This window comes from Lichenostomus cassidix, chromosome 1 (assembly GCF_008360975.1).
Source record: "Lichenostomus cassidix isolate B80296 chromosome 1, HeHo_3.0, whole genome shotgun sequence".
Lineage (NCBI taxonomy): Eukaryota > Metazoa > Chordata > Aves > Passeriformes > Meliphagidae > Lichenostomus > Lichenostomus cassidix.
The window spans coordinates 37,530,277-37,548,937 of NC_139479.1; the positions used below are offsets into that span (position 1 = coordinate 37,530,277).

The following is an 18,661-nucleotide window of genomic DNA, read 5'->3' on the forward strand; positions in this document are numbered from 1 at the left end:
AATGTGCTTTTTGCTGTTGAAGAATCTCATAAACTGGTTTCTTCAAGGGATTGCATCAGACAGGTGTCAAGTGGGAAAGGGAAGTAATTTAACTTCTGGAATGTCAGGGGTGAGTGTCACATAGGCAGCGGGACTGTTCCCCTTCAGGTGTGTCTTTCAGGGAAGGTTTAACCATTACCACATATTTGTGTAGACTTTCGACTTACAGCAGTCATTTTAAGTTCTTTGGCAAGAAACAGTACTGAGCAACTTTTCCTCTTCTTCCTGCTAGGAAATAATTTCCTCTTAAATCCAGTTTTGAAAAAGTTCTGCCTTAGGGGATGGCATTTCAAAGGATTTTCATATTGGCTGGATTCAGATGACTCTCAACTTTTCTCAGACAAGTTTCATCTGTTACATCATTGATTATTTGTTGTGGTCATTTACCATTTAAACTGAATATTCCACGATTTTTTTGGTTCTGCTGAAGTTCCAGGGAAAACAAAGTATGTTTTCCAAGCAGTGAATAGGTGGCCATGGATATACTCTAGTCCCTTGGGATTAGGTTCACCTGACTGAATGAAAATTCTTGCTATGTAGATACCAAAACTCGTGCAACCTATAGGTTCATATTTTGACTGACATGTCTTGCTCTCAACAGAGCTGAGGAGAAAACAGGATGCTTCTCTCATGGAGAAGTCAAATTTCTAAAGGACAAGGAGTGATTTAGGGTGTAATAAATATATTTTGAAATCTAAAATTTCCTACCATTTACGTGGGATTTTCTCGCTTCCATTTGTATCATTAAAAAATATTCCAATTATCTTAATTATAGCTCTTGTCACTAAAATTTATTGTCTTTTATCATGCCTAGGGTATAGAAATTTCTGCGATAGAAATCAGAAGCATTTAGTAATGTTTGGTTATTTAGGAGATTTTCAGAACTGCAACATTTTAGATTTTTGTTGTTGTTGCAACAATATGCAAAGTAATTTTCCTACTAATGTCCAATTTACTCAGCTTTAAATTTCGGTTGCCTAGAAAAATTGTGGCTGTCCAATCCCCAGAAGTTTTCAAGGTCAGGTTGGATGGGGTTTTAAGCAACCTGGTGTAGTGGAAGGTGTCCCTGCCTATGGCAGTGGGGTGGGAACTACATGATCTTTAAATTTCTTTCCAAACCAAGCCATTCTATGATTCTATGAAATGTCTCAGGACTTTAAGAAAAGTCTTAGAGCTATTTATAATTTACAAAAACAGCCATTAAACTAATTTGGGACTTTTCAGAGGAGGTAATTGCACTGAGAAATTATTTATTCTGAACAACACAAACCCAGGAGTTAACATGAATTAATCAAAACATAGTTTTAAAAGCAAATTATTTGATTTGGAATTGTTTGGAAGCTGTTTACAAGGGTTTCTTGTGATTTTGCCCCCTTTCAGTTGCATTCATCAGTAGATGACATTTTGCTACACAGATAGGAGGCTTCTAATAAATGATGTCTATTTGCACTGACATCTTTTTATTTTATTGAGAGTGGCAAGCCTTTTCCCCTTCACTTCCCCCACTTTAAATTCCTCTTTTAAAATCCTTCCATTTGCCTCAACAGTGGGATTAATACTGTTTTACAGAAACAAACACAATCAATGTATAACTCAAGGCCTCTGGCATGCTTGTAAATAGTACTTTCTGTCTACCCAGTTATTATTTGTGTCTTTTCCAGTCCTATTAGGCCCTTTTGTATAGCCTGGCAGGGATATCTACATACTGGACTAGGATGCAGAAAACCACATTTGTATTGCTGCTTTGGACAAATTGTTCATCCTCTTAGTTCTTCTATTGTGCTGTCTGTAAATTGAGGATGGTGCTGATCTCTTGTGTTTAGGTTTGATCTGGAAATCTGCTGGCAGCAGGGTCTTTTTACTGAGGCTTTACAATATGAGGCCAGTGCTTATCATGCTTCCAGGAACACGTCCTATGTTCTGGACCAGTCCACTCCCCTCCAAAGTGGAGCCTGACACACAATCCTCTCCTGGCTGAGACTTCTCTGCTTTGCCCACAGGGCCATCCCCACCTTCTTCATGCTGCTGGAGTCCCAGTGTAACACATTCACGAGAGTCTATAGAATGTTGTAATCAATAGGACACATTAAAAATCTTGTAGATACTACAGGTTTTTAAACCTGAATATCATGGAATCTGCTTGTCTTTGAACTTGAACAATGATTTCAATGAATAACTGTATGGCCTTTAAAATATGTATTTCAAAATATTCAAAGCTAACCATGTTCTGAAATTAAAGAATGCTAAGTAGAAATACAGAAGCAACTTCTGATGCAGTTTTAAGCAGAAATTAAAAACTAGCTTTGTTTTTTTTTTTAGAGATGGACATCTGGAGATTTCAGGAGGCAGCCAGGCAAAGCCAATGGAAGAACTTGTCCTCTCTCAATGCATGACACTTTCCCAGTGAGAGGGTATAGGCTCTGCTCTTATGAAAATCTGAATCTGGTAGTAATACTCTGGTTCCTTGGTGTCTCTGTGTCCCCAGATTTGGCATATATCTATGGAAAATTCTTTAGATTTTGGGTCTTTTCATATACATCAGAACTAGGCTGGAACCAGGAGCCTCAGAATCAATCCCATTAGCCCAGGTTCAAAAGATTCATGTACCTCTGCTTTAGATAGATTATTTGGTAGGAAAGGACTATGTTTAAAGGTACTTCTCTTTGGAAACTTGTTGATTCTTAAATGTAGCACTCAAAGCAACAAAAGAATCTTCACAGACACATGGATTTAACCTTGTTTCTCCTTGTAGGGGAAAGGTGTGAAGGTGGGAATAGTATGGAGTAAAACTTTTGTCTTCAGATAGATATTTCACAATTTTGAAATTTTTTTCCCCCCAGTTTTGAAGCTGGTCTATTTCATGTTATCAGTCAGTTGAATTTTATAATTTTAACTGTCTTTGACTGAATGTAATATTTCATTTGTCAGGAAACAAAGGATTTAAACTCTGAGTTGATGATTTTGTTTGTTTTGGTGTGACCAAGTGTTTTTTCAACTGCGATTGCTCAATTTGGCCTGTTAGAGTGGAACAGAGAAGCTTTTCATCCACTTCCTCATCCACTTTTGCTTTTAAGTTCAAGGTTTCCTTTTATTTTGGTAAACTAAAAAAAAAAATGTTCATATTTTTCTAGAAACAAAGGTCAGCTATCCTGCTTCCTGGCACTATGGAGATTTGGATCCAAGTCCTTTCTCAGTTCCAAACATCCTGGGTGACACTGTGATTGTTTTATTCCTATCATGCAACTTCAGCCTCTGGTCTTCTGCATCGGGTGCCCTGAGTAGTTTATGATCTTTCAGAGTGCAAGTCAGGGCGCTCATCTTAAAAACTTTCAGTCACATGTTCTGAGTAAATTCTGAGCCATGTGTGTCAGTCCTTCTCAGTAAGGTGAAAAACTGAAAGAAGGAAAATTTAGATTAGATGTATGGAAGTAGTGAGTGTGATGATGTGCAGGTTGTCCAGAGAAGCTTTTGATGTCCCATCCCTGGAAGTGTTCAGTGCCAGGTTGGATGGGGCATTGACCAGCCTGGTCTAGTGGGAGATGCCCAGCCCATGGCACAGACTTGGAACTGAATGATCTTTCAGGTCCCCTCCAACCCAAACCATTCTGTGATTCTAAGGTGGGTTGCCACTACTTCTTTACTTACTATTACAATGAGGAAGCCCCTGCTGAAAACCTCTGTGTTGCTTAGACAGTAGAGGGTCAAGGACTGCTACCATAGCAAGAGTTTGGCCTGTTATCTTCAGACCTGATACTGAAAGCGAAGCTGTTGCTCAGCACTGCTCAGAGCAATGTCTTGCACTTGCTTTGCCATCTTGGTAGGTTCCCAAGAAACAGCTGAAGTGGCACTTTGATTGTAAAGCAGCAGATTCCTGTTTTTTCTGCAAAATACACAGTGAAATATATGGCAGGTAGGTTTATTGGCAGCACACAACTGACAGTGCTTTACTCAGGGCCCTGGGAGCTCTTTCCCCTTTTCCTTCTCTTCCTTCCCTGATAAACCCACACTTTGCATACAGGTAAAAATAATTTCTTAGAAACATCAGGCTGCTGCCACAGATTCTAGTGAAGAACCTAATAAAGCATAATCAAGGCTGATCCTCACTGTGTGTAGAGAGAGGAGTTTGGCTTTTGTGTCAAATCTGAACAAGAATTATGTTGGAGACTTCTGCTGTAGCTGACTGTAGAAACAGAGAACTATATCGAAGCCCTCTGAAAAACAAAAGAAGCTTCTGCTACATTGTGGGCTTCATTGAAAAGGAAGTAGATTAATTTCAGATATCTTTCTGAATTAGTAATGGCCTGTTTGTTTGATTGATTTGTTCTCCTGACTGCACATAGGAGCTGGAGGAGCTTTCATTTATGTCCTGATAAAAAGAAGAAGTGCTAGGTGTTTCAGCTACGCTATGTTGCTCTTGAAGTGTAAGTAAATCTGCACTGGAGATATGTTATACAACATTTCACCTGCAGTATTACAGGTGAAGCCCCAGCAACACCTCTGCTTGTGGTACAGTGGAGGAGTCCTCATTGGAGAGCCTGAGTAAGAGCAAGTGAGGTTTAGAAAATGAAAGCAGGACAGGCAGCTCAGGCCCTGGGTTGGGAACCTGAAGAAATCTGAAACATTCAGTTCAGGGCTGTCTTTAGGACATTATTACAGAGTAAATTTTGTGGCACTTGTTGAAACTGCTCAGTGCTCTGGGCTGATAGCAGTGCTGTCACTGCAGCATCACCAGGCACAGACAGAAGTTGCTGTGGAAATTCCAGGGACAATTTCCCTGCTTTCCAATTTTTGTAATCTTTCAGCTTCCAATAATATTTAATTTGCCAGTATAATAAATGTACAGGAAATACACAAGATTTAAAGAGGTTTTAATATTAATACTGTGAATATGTTGTAATTTCTTCTCTAGAAGCATACCTGTTGGTTCTTCTGAATGCTGGGTCACATGGTTAACACCTCAGTCTTAACTGGTTCTCACAAGTTATTGCTGCGCTACAAGCACATGGATCTGGAGAATGAAATTACTTTTGATTTCTGTTTAGAACATGCTAGTTGAACTGGTATGTTCTGTAAAGTGGTTTTCAGGACAAGCTTCAAATTGAAGGGTGGAGTGGAAATCCTGGTGTGAGAAAAAGCAGCAGCTGATAGTTGAGGATGCTAAGCAAGTTTAAATTTAGTTGTGCCCATATGGTTGCATTTCTGTAGTATAGGTAGGTTTCCTAACACAGCATAAGAGTGAATGAGCAGCTGTCTGGGGCTGGCCATAATTCTAGTCCAGCCAGAATAGTCTGATGGGGTTGGAGTTGAGTCTTGTCCAAAGACTTGTCCAAAGTGTTGAGAGCATGAATGTCTCCAGAGTGTGAGCAGGTCTGACGAGCACATGATAGATGCTTTGGGTGAATAAATAAGGTCTCTTGGGTGGAGTTAATTCAGTGCATTTTTGGCCTGTCCTTCAGAATGAGATATCTGTTTCTCACTATTCCATCTTGAAAGAATTATAAATCACTAGCTCTGGGGAAGATGTCCGTGTATGGTTAGAGGAATATCACCTGTTGCTTTATTGGGAGACATCAAGGAAGGAGGTCTTGAATTTGCCTTGTTTAGTATCTTCACACATAATTGGACATCTGTAAGAAATTAAGAGATGATGCCAGTCTTGAAAAGGAATGATGATGCTGTTAACTCTTTTAACCAAGCAGGCAGTGAAGAACAAAGCCATAGTTATGGAAGTATTGTGGCTTAGCAGCCTTGAGGAATGTTTTGGTTTGGAGTTTTTTTGTCAGTTTTGTATTACACATCTTGAGAGAAAATACACATTTGAAACTGCCATGGTTCTTCAGTCTGACTCACTGCTCTGCCAAATGCCTGTGAGTGCTGGATGGCTGATGAAGCTGCCAGCAGGTTTGACTCCTTGTGCTCATATACCTGTGTGAAACAACCAGAAATTATGGACTGCACTGTGTTTCCTGGTAGCTGCAAGGTGGAGTTTGTATCTTCTGTTAAGTTCACAGCCTGAAGAGAATCTGTTTCTATAAATTTGTAAAGGAGGACATATGCGGCTGAAGTCAAATTTGTTTTATTTGCTCAAGCTTACAGATCTATTTTGTTATTGAAGTTAAGATGTGATTGGGCAGAAGCATGGAGGGTTATCTTCTTATATGCTCTTGAATAGTCAGCATTGTTGCTGGAAAACAATACCTGAATGAGAATACAGCTGGGAAAAAATAAAAGAATGAGAGTACAGTAGGTAGGGAGTGGAAGACAGGGTATCAGAAACAGTGGAAGGAAGGCCTGTAATCTAAACGTGTTAAGAAAGTACACATGGTAGATGCATAGCTAGTTCTCCATCATAAGAGAGTTGCACTGGAGGCAAAGCAGGATAAAAAAAAAGATCATGAAATCCCTGCAAAATTGCACTAGATAGGATGGGAGGTTCCTTATAAAGCTCTTATTTTTAATTTCATTTTCAGGTTACATATTTAAAAGCTATATGTTCTGGTCTGTGTTTTAATAAAATTTAGAACCAACTTTGAACTCCTCCAAAACCTTGCAGATATTTTTAATCTTGTGATACTTTATAGAATACTTTTGTTTTCTGTAGGTGGCAGTGAGTGGCTGGGTAGTCTCTGCCGAGTCTCCACTATGTTATCAAAATATTCAGAACAGGAAGGTTTACTCCTTATTAGTGAATAATAGAGTTGATTTGAACTGATTCTGCACATTTTCTCATAGATGCTGTGAGTAACATTCTGAGAATTTTCTGGTTAGTAGCTAAATATCTGGACAAAATAGTGTTTCCAGAATAGTCCGAGTAATCTAAGTGGGATAAATAGTCTGATTTTATTTGGATTTTTTTTGTGGATTGGTTTTTTTTCATCTAGGAGCATTCAGGAGAATAAATGGGATTTGCCAGTTTTAGCCATGCTTTTTTTTTTTTTTCTTGTGGGAGTCAGTCTTGAAAAAAGAGAAGTTCCAGAGAAGGAAGGCTGTTTGTGCTGAAGTCCCTCAAAGAGGTTTGAGTTGAGTGACTGCCTGTCACAGTTTCCTGTGACTGTCCTGTATCATTAGTGTTAAATTCTACTGATTTCCTTAAAGCCCAGATCCTGGGGTCATGTAGCTTCATAAGAGTTTGTTTTCTTTCTGTGTATTCCAAGTTTTCTTGGATAGCAGAGATGGTGAGAAGACAAAAAAGCCTTGAAGGTGTGGCCCAAGCTAACATCAAACTCAAAAAATGAGCAGAGCGTAGCTTCAGTAAAGAGACATGGTTTTGCCATACCAATGATAGAATAAATAATTCTCTTATTCTGAATTCAAAATGGTTCATACTGTGTTCTTCAAGTGCAGGGGATTATTTTCCTGTCTCTGTTTGAAAATAAGTTCTCCAAGCTGCTACTCTTAGGATTTCTGAACTGTCTTTAATACCACAGATTATAAAGCCTTGCAATCTGCAGGCTGAACAGGACTTTTTCTCTCAGGGAGAATTTGGGAGAAAATTATCTCAGGAAACCAAAACAACCATGCTTTGCTTCTCTTTCTGTCTCTCCATCTCACTGTATTATCACAAATAAAACATGCAAAAGCTTGTGCATATGGTAGAATGAAATATAGGGAAAGAAGAAATAGAAAGAAGAAATAGAAAGAAGAAATAGCCTGCTATTTCTTCCCTGGTTAAAGAACATTCCCAGGCTACACACCACAAAAAGGAAAGAACAATTTCATATTTACTATGACTTTCTATTTTCTGGTTCAGACAGTTCTTGCTAATCCAATTCCCCCAGCTCATGACATTTGGTTTGGGTATATAATTTTTTAAGAAATAAATAAAGGGAAAAAGCAGAAGATCCTCAATTATACTTTTTTTGTTAACACTGCCTGCTTTCACTTCTGTTGCTGTTAGTGGTTTTGGAGCTTATAAGTGAAAACAGCAACCCTTTGTGAAAGAGGAATCTAATGCTATTTAAAATGTTAAAAAATTATTAATGACATTGTATGTATAATGATATTAAAAAATTCTTTGTAGCTCTTCTGTAAGAATTAATGCCAGTGCATTCACGCTTTCCTAGTCAAATAAATATTTTTCTAAATAAATAAGGCACTGTATTCACACTAGTAGCACAAACTTCTGTTTGTCTGATGGAACCTCTGTAATCTTGCTTTATACAGAATGAGTAATATTCTTAACTAATAACAAATATGGAAATATATTTATTCCTTTTCACAATAAGATAATCCATTTCTCAATCAATTTTCCTTTGTATTCCTGTATCTCCAGTAATATTGCTTGTTCATGAAGAGGAGTGAAATGCAATTTGTTCCTAACAGATCTCATTTTGCTGTGATTTCTCTGTAAACAAATTTTGTCTTTGAAAATAAATCTGTTCAGTGTTGGTGAATGACATCGTTTGACAATGAGGATTTATGTTAAAGCATAAGGATTGAATAATAATATATAAAAATTCATAATGTTCAATATAGTAAATTCTTACTTTTCTACTTTTTTAAGAGTTGTAAGTCCATTTATGATCCAAATTTCTCACAGTAAATATTTTCCTGTCTGATATAAAGGAGGAATCCCTTTGTTTTGTACACTGCTGGACACTAAATTGAAATGTAATAGTTTTATCAACATCTTTATTTCCTTTTGAATGATTTTTTAAATCTGAAATGGGTTTATTTATCTTTCCCTACTACTTAATGCTTTTATTTTGTTATTAATCAAGAGTTTACATTTGTGCACTAAATTGTTAGTACTGATGAAAAAGACTAATTCCAGTCTCTTTTGGCTTTCTGATTTATATGTTTAAACCTGCACAAATCTTAGCTCAGTCTACTCAACTCAACAAACTGTCATGTGGAAATGACAGCTTGTGATTTTTGTAATTTTACAAAATATAGTAATGTATCTGTGGTGGCAGTAAAAAAATGAGACTGCTACATTAGGAGATATTGAAATCTGCTGCACCCAAAACCAAAAAAGCTTTTAAGTTGTTCAGCTATCAAAAAAAAAAAAAATCTTTGCTCTGTAATATGTCTCTGACACATCTTGTGAGAAAAAATCTTATGGGGAGTGGCTGAGGGAGCGGGGGTTGTTTAGCCTGGAGAAAAGAAGGCTCAGAGGAGACCTTATCACTCTACAACTGCCTGAAAGGAGGCTGTAGCCAGGTGGAGGTCAGCCTATTCCCCCAGGTAGCAAGTAACAGGGTGAGAGGAAATGGCCTCAAGTTGTCACAGGAAAGGTTTAGGCTGCATACTAGGAAAAATTTCTTAACTGCAAGGGTGAAAGCATTGAAACAGGCTGCCCCAGGAAGTGGCAGAGTCACCATCCCTGGAGGTATTTAAAAGACTTGTAGACGTGGCACTAAGGACCGTGGTGGTGGACTTGGCAGTGCTTGGTTAACGGTTGGACTTAATCATCTTAAAGGTGCTTCCAAACTACACGATTCTATGGTTCTACATTTTGCAATTTCTAACTGTCACTTGTTTGTCCCAGTTCATTGGCAGTGAATTTTCTGTTTGCCTCCACTTTTTAGACTAGTCAGCAAACTAAAATTTCTTGAATGTAATATGAATGGCTTATTTCAATATTTTGAGCCATTGGCAAGAAAATAAGAGGAAATATAATACACTATGTTCTGGACAAGCATATTTCAGAAGTGATGGTTTTGCTTATCTAAGCAGAGGGAATATACTTCATTTTGTAGACTTCTATGTATTCTAACAAGAATTAAATAAAGTTAATAACAAGTTAAAGACCACTACAACTTGGTATTATGGAAGCTTCCTGAATATAACAATAAAAATTGAATGTGGTGTAGGATTCAATACTTAGTGTTAAAATTATCCTGTTATCCTCTCTCCATTAACCATTACCATGATGGCTTTGAATACTTGTAAAATAAATTATTTAGATGCATTAAAATTTAGTTCTAAGTCAGTTGGTGAAAGAAATAGAAGCTGACTTCAGATATTTCATTGCTTATTGATGCAGCATGCAAGGAGATAGGTAGTAAAGATTGTAAATATAAATGCAATGTTTAAACATTGACTTCTAAAAATAGAAATTATTTAGGAAGGGGAGTATCAAATTAATTCTTTGGTAAGTTAGGCATTATGTGAAATATATTCAGCTACATTTGTAAAGATCATCTATGCCCATCCTATTGTGCTTTCAACTTTCAGTGACATCTTCAGAGAAATCTCATTCTTAAATCACATTTATTTACTGATTCCAAGGGCAGTGCATCAGTCAAATTTCATACATAGGTTAAATAGCAATAGAAAGTGTCATGTTGTGTGCTTTGGTATATTTTGAGTGTGAGCACAATTACATTTGGTGTTTGACAAAGGCTTTTTATGGAAAGCTGACAAAGTAGAGATTATTGCAAATTGAAGACACAGAAATTACTTAGTTCTGGGATCTATTGCTTGATGCTTTTTTCTTTTTTCCAAGAGAAAAATTAATCAATATTTTTTATAATGTTAATGTTTTGCTCTTAGATTTCAGAATCAAGAACATGCCAGGTAGAGCTAAGAGGGTCAGGTGTAGGAAGGGCTCTGAAACAAAATACTAGAATGTTACTTTAACTTAATAAGTTTCAGTAAGACATCTTGGGTATTTTTTTGGGCTTATGTAAAATGAAAAGAACAAATGAAAATTGCAATAGAAAAACTTCTCTAACATGGAATTTAGACAGTAGAATTTTTAGGGTTTCAAAATAAATTAAGAAAGTGAATATAGTTGCAAAGATAGGACTTTTTCATCAGTGGAAGATAATGCTTTTTAGTTAAATGTATTAAACTGTGACTGAAGCTATCTAAGAAAGGTTGGAAGTAGAGACCAGCTTCTTCTCAGTATGCCTGTGTATAACACAAGTTTAGAAATTATTTATGTATTGAGAAATTGGAGATCACTGAATTTTAGTGTAATAGAAGAAATATGGGTTGAAAGTGGAAGGCAATGTTTAGGGAGGAATTTCCCAACAAATCCATGTGTTGCAAGATCAGAACCATCAGAGTTATATAATATAGTCCAGCATGAAGAGAAATGCAAATTATTAAGTGAATTTACTAAAAGTAAACTACCGTACCCTTGTAAAATTGTGATTTTGGAAAAATGTGTTTTCTGAAAAACCTAAACTCCTTTCCAACAAAATAGTATGTCTGGTAAAGAAGGCTGTTAATTGTTACACTGTAGACTAGTCTATTAAATCAAATCACATTGTAAATCTGAACAGTTATAAATTATCCCAGCTAGAAGCCAAGTTCCTGTAATTTTATTGATGATCAAATTTTTTCAAGTAAAACCATATAGCAAGAAACAAGCCTTATTTTGAAATGCACTGTGAGACCCAGAGACAAAATGTCAGTGCCCACAAATGGAAGGGAGCACATTTTGCAGTTAACATAAAAACATCTGCCATACAAAGGCAAGGATGCCAGCACAAAGGGGGTGATGCTGTGCTTTCAAGAAAAGCAACCATTTTGCAGAACTCCAACTCGCTTTCATAGTTTACCGGGAAATTTCATAAACGCAGTGGAAGCGCCAATGACAATGACAGCGCAGGAACGTAGGAGGACTCTGTGTCTCTTCACTGTGCTCTCAAAGCGAGCTTCTGCAGGAGATGAGCTTGTGATGTGAGACACAAACGGACAAAAAGTAGAGTTAAAAATAAACACCAAAGTTGAGTGCCCTGTAATCATCATGAGAACGGAAAAATAAGTGAGCAAAGAAAAAGCCACCTCATTTCAGAACAAGTACTATTATTACTTATGGGAACAGGGAATAATGGAAGCTATTGCTTTTCTGAGTTCACATTATGTGCTTTTCCCTTCTGCCCTGAATAGAGCAAAACTTTCTTTCAAAAATATTTTTCTTTCAAGTTTTAAATTAAGTTTTAATTTTCTGATGCATGCTGTAAGATATTAAAAAATTATTAATAAAATCAATGAGCACTAGCATATAAAATAAATGTCCATTGATTATAATTTCCTATTAACAATGAAAGAAAGTAAAAACACGACCAGAAACTTGGAACCATTGAGACACCAGGTGATAGCACAGTCTAATAAAGAAGTTAGGGGTGTATAAAGCTTTTGAGTGCAAGAGCTGTATCACAGGAACAGCTGAGGACTTTAATAATGAAGGATGGTTTTAGATGCCTACTTAGGATTTTATCACCTTTAAATGAAGTAGAAAGTTCTGCACTTTGAATTCCTCATTGGCAATGTACTTGCTTCAGGAAGTTTGCCTTTATGATTGTGTAACACACATTTCAGAGGACCCTGCACTTTTATGTGCTGGAATGACAATGCAAGACTTGCCAAAAACAAGGCAAAATGTAATATGTTCATCTGTAATGACTTTACCTGTTTGTGTACTGTTGCAATTCAACATAAACAGTACACGTGAGAAGAAGATGACTTTTGGAAACTGGGAAAAGCATTACAGCAGGAACTGAAACACTTGAAAAGAGAATCCAAAAAATAAAATGTAATATTTAGATGGGATTTTTTCCCTGCTTCCAGAGTTGAAGTGCTCAGTGGAAAGTTTCTAAAATAGTTAGCACTATAGAGACATGTTTAAGGTTTTTAAAAGTATCCAGATATTAATCTGAAACAATAATAAGTTTCTGTGTAGAAGTCAGTGAGGGGTTGAAGCTGTCTTGAGCTGTGGTGTAGTGGATGGGGTCTAACCTGCCTGCAGGGGGGTAGTTAATTATTATACAAGGGAGAGATGCTTCAGGAAATGAGATGGCAAGAATTCCAGTCCAGCACACCCTACACACATACACTACTGTTGGAGAACTCTTGTGTGAGAAGTCAGGAAAGGGGGCCTTTTGCACTTCCCAGGCCTTACAAACCAACGGGGAGATGCATCTGGAGTGGATGAGATACTCTGGACTTGGGGTGGGTATTTTACTTCCCAGCCTCAAAAGAAATCTGGTGGTTGCAAGATTTTGGGGGGTTGAGTTTTTTTTATAAATCTGAATACATACTATAATGGGATTCTTTTATATTTCAATAAAGTTTAATGGATGAGGGAGAAGATTCCTATCAAATGCTGACCATAACATCAGCAAGTGAGATATGACAGCCAAGTCATGGTGACTACTGGAGTACCATAAAACTTAAAAAAAAAGATACTCTTTTTTTTTTCCTGGACCAATATGGGTGGTACCTTTAGTACTGAAATATCCAAAAGTGAAACTGCAAGAGAAAAGTGTGAAGAATAAAGGACAAGTAAAACATGAAGGACCTGGAGCTACCAGTTGTTATGAGTTTGATGCTCTGCTATCTGAGCAGAATGTACCTCTAAATACTGGCTTTTACTTGGCTCACTGAGCAACTCATTTTGTGACAGACTGGTAGCTGACTGGATAGTGCAGTTTATTCTCCATAAGAATGGAGAGACTACTCCCCCATTAAGCATTTGCTTGTCAGAACAAACAGGCTTTTATTTAGTACCTGTGCACAGAAGAGAGTGGAAACAAACAATGACAGTCAAAAAAAGCCTCCCTCTGGGCAGAACCAAAAATTAAAACTCCAGTGGCTACTAAGGGACTAATTTTTAAAGTATACAATCAGCATATTTACTGTTATTCTTTTAGCGTCGTAAATTCATCTATGCCTTCACACTTATTTTCATGAGATTTTTCCCTAATTTATTTTAAATCTATAAAGTTCCAGAATAAATGTCTCCTGGAAGTGTGTAGAATGGGGAAGTACATGCTAAAGCCATTTTCTTTGTGAACAGAAAATATTCACAATTCAAACGATAAAGTGTCAAGAGCAAGAGCTACACTCAGCCTGTCATCAGTTAATGCCAAAGCCATTTTTGTAGCCACTATTTGAGAGAGAAGACATCTTAATTAAACTCTGCCTTTGCTGAGGACATCAGAAAAGCTACTGACAGAGTGTTCATGCTAACTGCAATCATGCATCCTGCCATCACCACTGACAAGGAAAAAAAGCAAGAAAAGTGGGCTGCAAGTAGCTGCTGTCACACAGATTGCTGTGGAAGGCAGGTTGAGGAACTGTTGCTTTGTCCATTCAGTATGGCTTTGAATTTTAAGAGACAGCCTCTAATAACAACAAGTCAGAATAATTTTTCCCAAAGTAGGGCATTGCTGACATGCCACACTGAACTATTCAACTTCAAAAGTCAAGGTGCAAAATAAGATTGAAAAAATCATTATGAGATGTTTAACTGCCCATTGATTTTTGATCCATGGTGAAGTTTGCTGTTTTTTAGTTTCATTTCCCCTGAAATCAAGGTGTTTAAAATTAAATAGAAGTTATATTATTCACCAAATAACCTCACTGTGACAGCTAGGACTTTCAGAGAACTAGTGAGAAAATATCTATGACAAAATCATGAGAGCTGGGAACTGTTAGGTGCTCTCATCCTCTCATCCCATTTGTTTGTGGGGTTTTTTTGTTTTGTGGTATGTTGGGGTTTTTTAGGGTTTTTTTCTGTATTTTCTTGGCATTATCTTTCTCTTACATGTAAGAAGATAAAAGTGAGTGGGGGGGATTAAGGGTAGGAATAAATGCTGGTCTGTCTGTGTCTGTGTCACTGTGGTGAGGGTTAAAAAAGGTACCACACCCAGTACATTTGTGGACAGGCAGCATCAGTCTTCTGCTGTTGTTTAAAAAAAAAGTGTGGTCAACAAGGACTTGAGAAATTAATTTGTAAGTCATCTGAAGCTAAGACTCTTCCTGTAATATTATTGAGAGACAAAGGGTAGATAAAATGCTATAGAAATACAGGGACTAGCAGATTTCTCTTCTCTTCTCTGCTTGCTGCTCAGGGGTCTCAAAAAGGACCTGAAAGAGTAATTTGTCCTTCTGCAGGGAGAAGAGATAAACTTCTTACCTCCAACAGCCTGACAGGATTGTCTGCTTCATCTTGGAGATATTTCCCTTGCAGCTGTGTGGAGTACAAATAGTCTTTTTGACTATTGTTTATTATGAGTTGCATCAAGATTGATGTGTCAGTGCACTTTCATTCAGATATAATTTTGGATAGCTGGTAAAACAAGGTTAACTTTAAGTAATGTTTTTGATGAAAACAGACAAATTATTATTAGAAAGTCAATTTAATCTGTCAGTTTAGAAAAATGAATAGAATTAGTATAAAGAACAACTTTGAAAGTGACTTCTAAGTTTGACATTTTTCCCTTGAGGCAGTAGATGCAAAAAGCTGGTGATGGTGAGCTGACTGTACTTTACCTTCCTATGAAACTTTGAAAATGTTGATAAATAATCATTTATTCATGATTCCTTGGGTGTGGAAAGTGTTTTTCAAAATGCTGATACTTTTCCTGTAAATAATTTTTAAATATTTAGTTTTAATAATATTTTTATTATATTTCTATTTAGTCTTTTAAGATGCCACTTTAATACATGTTAAACAAGCATGTTAAAATTGTCAAAGTACACACTGAAAACAAGCATTGACACAAATAGTGCCTATGTAAGAGGAACTCACTTTCCATTTTTTAAATTATGAAAATACATTTGAATTGCCTGATTAAGTTGATGGAGACAGTACATTCAAATGAATTACAGTTTAACATGTTTAAAATTTTTAAAAATATTTGTTTCTGAGTATTCATTTATAAAGACAAACTTTTGCTAATGTAAAAATTCACAGAAAGCAAAACTTGCAATTAAAATAAATTTTAATTTATTAATGTTGTAATATGCTTATATGTTGATCTTCTATTGTTCATATTATTAATTTCCATGCTTCAGAAGTCTTACTGTGTTACTATTTATAGTAACAGTTTTTATTGTATTTACAGTTTAATCTTGTCTTTTTTATTAAGATGGGCGTATTGTTTAATATGACTTTGTAATTTGGATATTCAATAAAAACTTATCATTTGCAGGATAATTTAATAGAACTGAGCCTCTATAGAAAATTTCAGCATATCCCAATTAGAGGCAGTTTTGTTTATCACTGTTTATTTTCACGTCCCCTTAGGATACTCTAAGTAACCCAGCATGATTAATTGTGAGAGCAATTATACACAAATTTTGTATTCTGGCCACAGGGTTGCATGAAAATATTTTCTGTCTTCCTTCGAAGCTCACATGTTTATTTTATTGCATATCTGTATGAAAGTATTTATGAATTTAATTCATTATTGCAGAGCTCAGTGTGATATGATATAGATGCTTTTAGTGCAAGTGTTCTCACAACTTTATGTAATGGCTGCCTGGAACTAGGCCTAATAGTTAATGTTTAACAATATAATACTGATATCACACAGAGGTAGTTCTGTTGATTGTTCTAAAGATGTGATGTCTTCTTTCTCTGAACCAGTTTTGCAACAGCTCAGTCTGTGATTTGGTAAGGCAATATCTATGCTATGAATCAAAAAGTTTGTGACTTGGCACTCCCTGCCCAATTCTTGGCAATTTTCATAAATGCAAAGTATTAAACAGAGTACCCTCACTGTTCAGCTACCTGAATTTCACATAGCTTTAGCTTACTGAGAGTTTTTCAGGTGTTTCCTTCTGTTGAAGAAGAATTCTGTCTTGCCCTGATTGTGGGTACTATTCCCTAGGGGGTGGGAGAGGGCAGGTGAGTTAAATCTGCTTCTACCTTGGTTAAAATCTTTTGGGAACTCTTCAAATGGTACTGTTACAAATTATACAAGATAAGTTTACCACTTTTGATAGGAAAGGAGACAGATCTTTTACTCCCATTTCCCTTAAAACTTATGTGCAGTACAGTAAGTTACTAACATGTATGAAACGAGTAGGCTTTTTAAAATGTTTTGTTATTTTTTATAACTGGCTATACTTGTTACTGAAGTCTAAAATTTTTTGCAGGGCTTAATATGGTTTAAGCTTTCGACTGTGGGTATTCGGGGTGTTCTTTATTTCTCTGTTTTACCTGTATTAATTATAATGAAGGATGTTGGAGGCAGAGAACAGGACACAGAACTGACCTAACAACACTCTGCAGAGAGATTTTTCTCCATCTCAATCAGCACACATCCTGTTGTAGAACTTACATTTAAGACAGCAATGCTGCTTCACCAAACTTCCTCCTACAGTGAGAGAAGTAGGGATAACTCTTGGAAAAAGTTTTGAGGCTAGTGACAAAATATGTTTGTCTTTCAGATCCCCAGCTCAAGGGTATAGTGACCAGGTTATATTGCAGGCAAGGCTACTACTTGCAAATGCACCCCGATGGAAGTCTCGATGGAACCAAGGATGACAGCAGTAATTCTAGTAAGTGACTGCCCCAGGGGAATGTCTTACTCGCACACGCAGATCGCATCGCTCGAATGTGTATGCACAGGCACCGTGGGAATGCCTTTGGAGGGTTTCTGAATGGGTTTTGTTCCAAGGAGGAGGGTTCTGCCCCTTCAGAGCCTCATGACCACCAGCATGGCTGTGCAGGACATTGGCCTAAATGTGTTGCCTCTGAAGGGCAAGGCATAAGTGCTCATGGACCTTAGGAAGGAGACATTTAGGCCAATGAATGTCTTCTGGTAATTTTATAAAAATGGTAAAATTATATTAAAATAAGTTTTTATTAAAACTTCATATTTAACGTAAATATCTTCCAATAAATAAGAAAGAAATAAAATGAGATGGAAACAAAATTTCCCTGAAAAATCTGAATTTACAAGCAAATAAATGCATGTTAAACTATCAAAATCCTGCTTAAAACACATGCTAAATTACCTTGCTGAAGGTACTAAAAATTTTGGGGCTAAAAAGCCTAGAGTCCCTACTCCAGCCAGAATTCCAATAATATTAAGAGATTTTCTGCCACTGTAGAGAGTGCAATGGTGGCAGGTTTTAAAAATATGCCAAACAAAAGAGGTTTTGAAAGGCTGTGTGTGTCACTGCTTTGGTATGCTTTTCAGATAATAATGCCACATATTTTCATCTAATGAGCATATATATGTTTGATAACTTCAGCTGCAAATGGTAATTAAACAAACCTGTTCTTACTCTAGAAACAGTTGATTTGTATTTTGTTTATTTTAATTATCATGACATATTTAAGTAACATTTCTGTGTCATCTTGAATTTTATTTTAAGCGTTTTGGTACACAAGATTTATCTTCTTAATATGTATACATAAATAACCCCCTAATTTCCTTAAAAATGTTGGAATTAGGCTACAAAAATTAAGGTATTTGAGGTTTCTGCTTTATATTGGTAAGGTCCCTATTATAACTGATGCACAGTTGTCATTTATAACACCTTTCATCGGCAGATAGCATGACCACCTTTTACTGTTTGTTTTGGTGTGGTTTTTTTAATGAGGAAAATTGATTTATATGTTTTGATGTGTATCTCTCTGCTTGTTTCCTAAGTATTTTTTTTCCTCTCCCATGCCCTCCCCATCCTGCCCCCATCCTTGTTTCTTTTCTTCCCTTGGTGTGTCCATTTCATGCCCACTTCTGTACTGGAGTAGATACTAAGACTTTATACAGACAAGATTATTATCACTCTTTATAGAAGCTTTCCCTAGATGAGATTCAAGAACTGTCTTAGGGTAAGAGTGTGTATCTCTCTCCCTCTCCCCATCTCTTTTATTTTCAGCTTCAGCAACAAGATGTGTATGACTGCAATAATTTTGTTTTATTGT

The 18,661-nt window shown here is 36.5% G+C and overlaps 1 protein-coding gene across 4 annotated transcripts in view; it reads left to right on the forward strand.

Annotated features, from left to right (window-relative positions):
• The window catches only part of FGF14 (fibroblast growth factor 14), a 384,458-nt gene that overhangs the window by 269,777 nt on the left and 96,020 nt on the right, over nucleotides 1–18,661 (forward strand). For 3 of the 4 annotated variants that reach the window (XM_085057016.1, XM_085057046.1, XM_085057026.1), the window contains exon 2: nucleotides 17,176–17,286. The exons of the other annotated variant lie outside the window; for it this stretch is intronic. In XM_085057016.1, coding sequence (XP_084913142.1) covers nucleotides 17,176–17,286 — 111 coding nt within the window. The remainder of the gene's footprint in view (nucleotides 1–17,175; nucleotides 17,287–18,661) is intronic. 4 annotated transcript variants of the gene reach the window in all.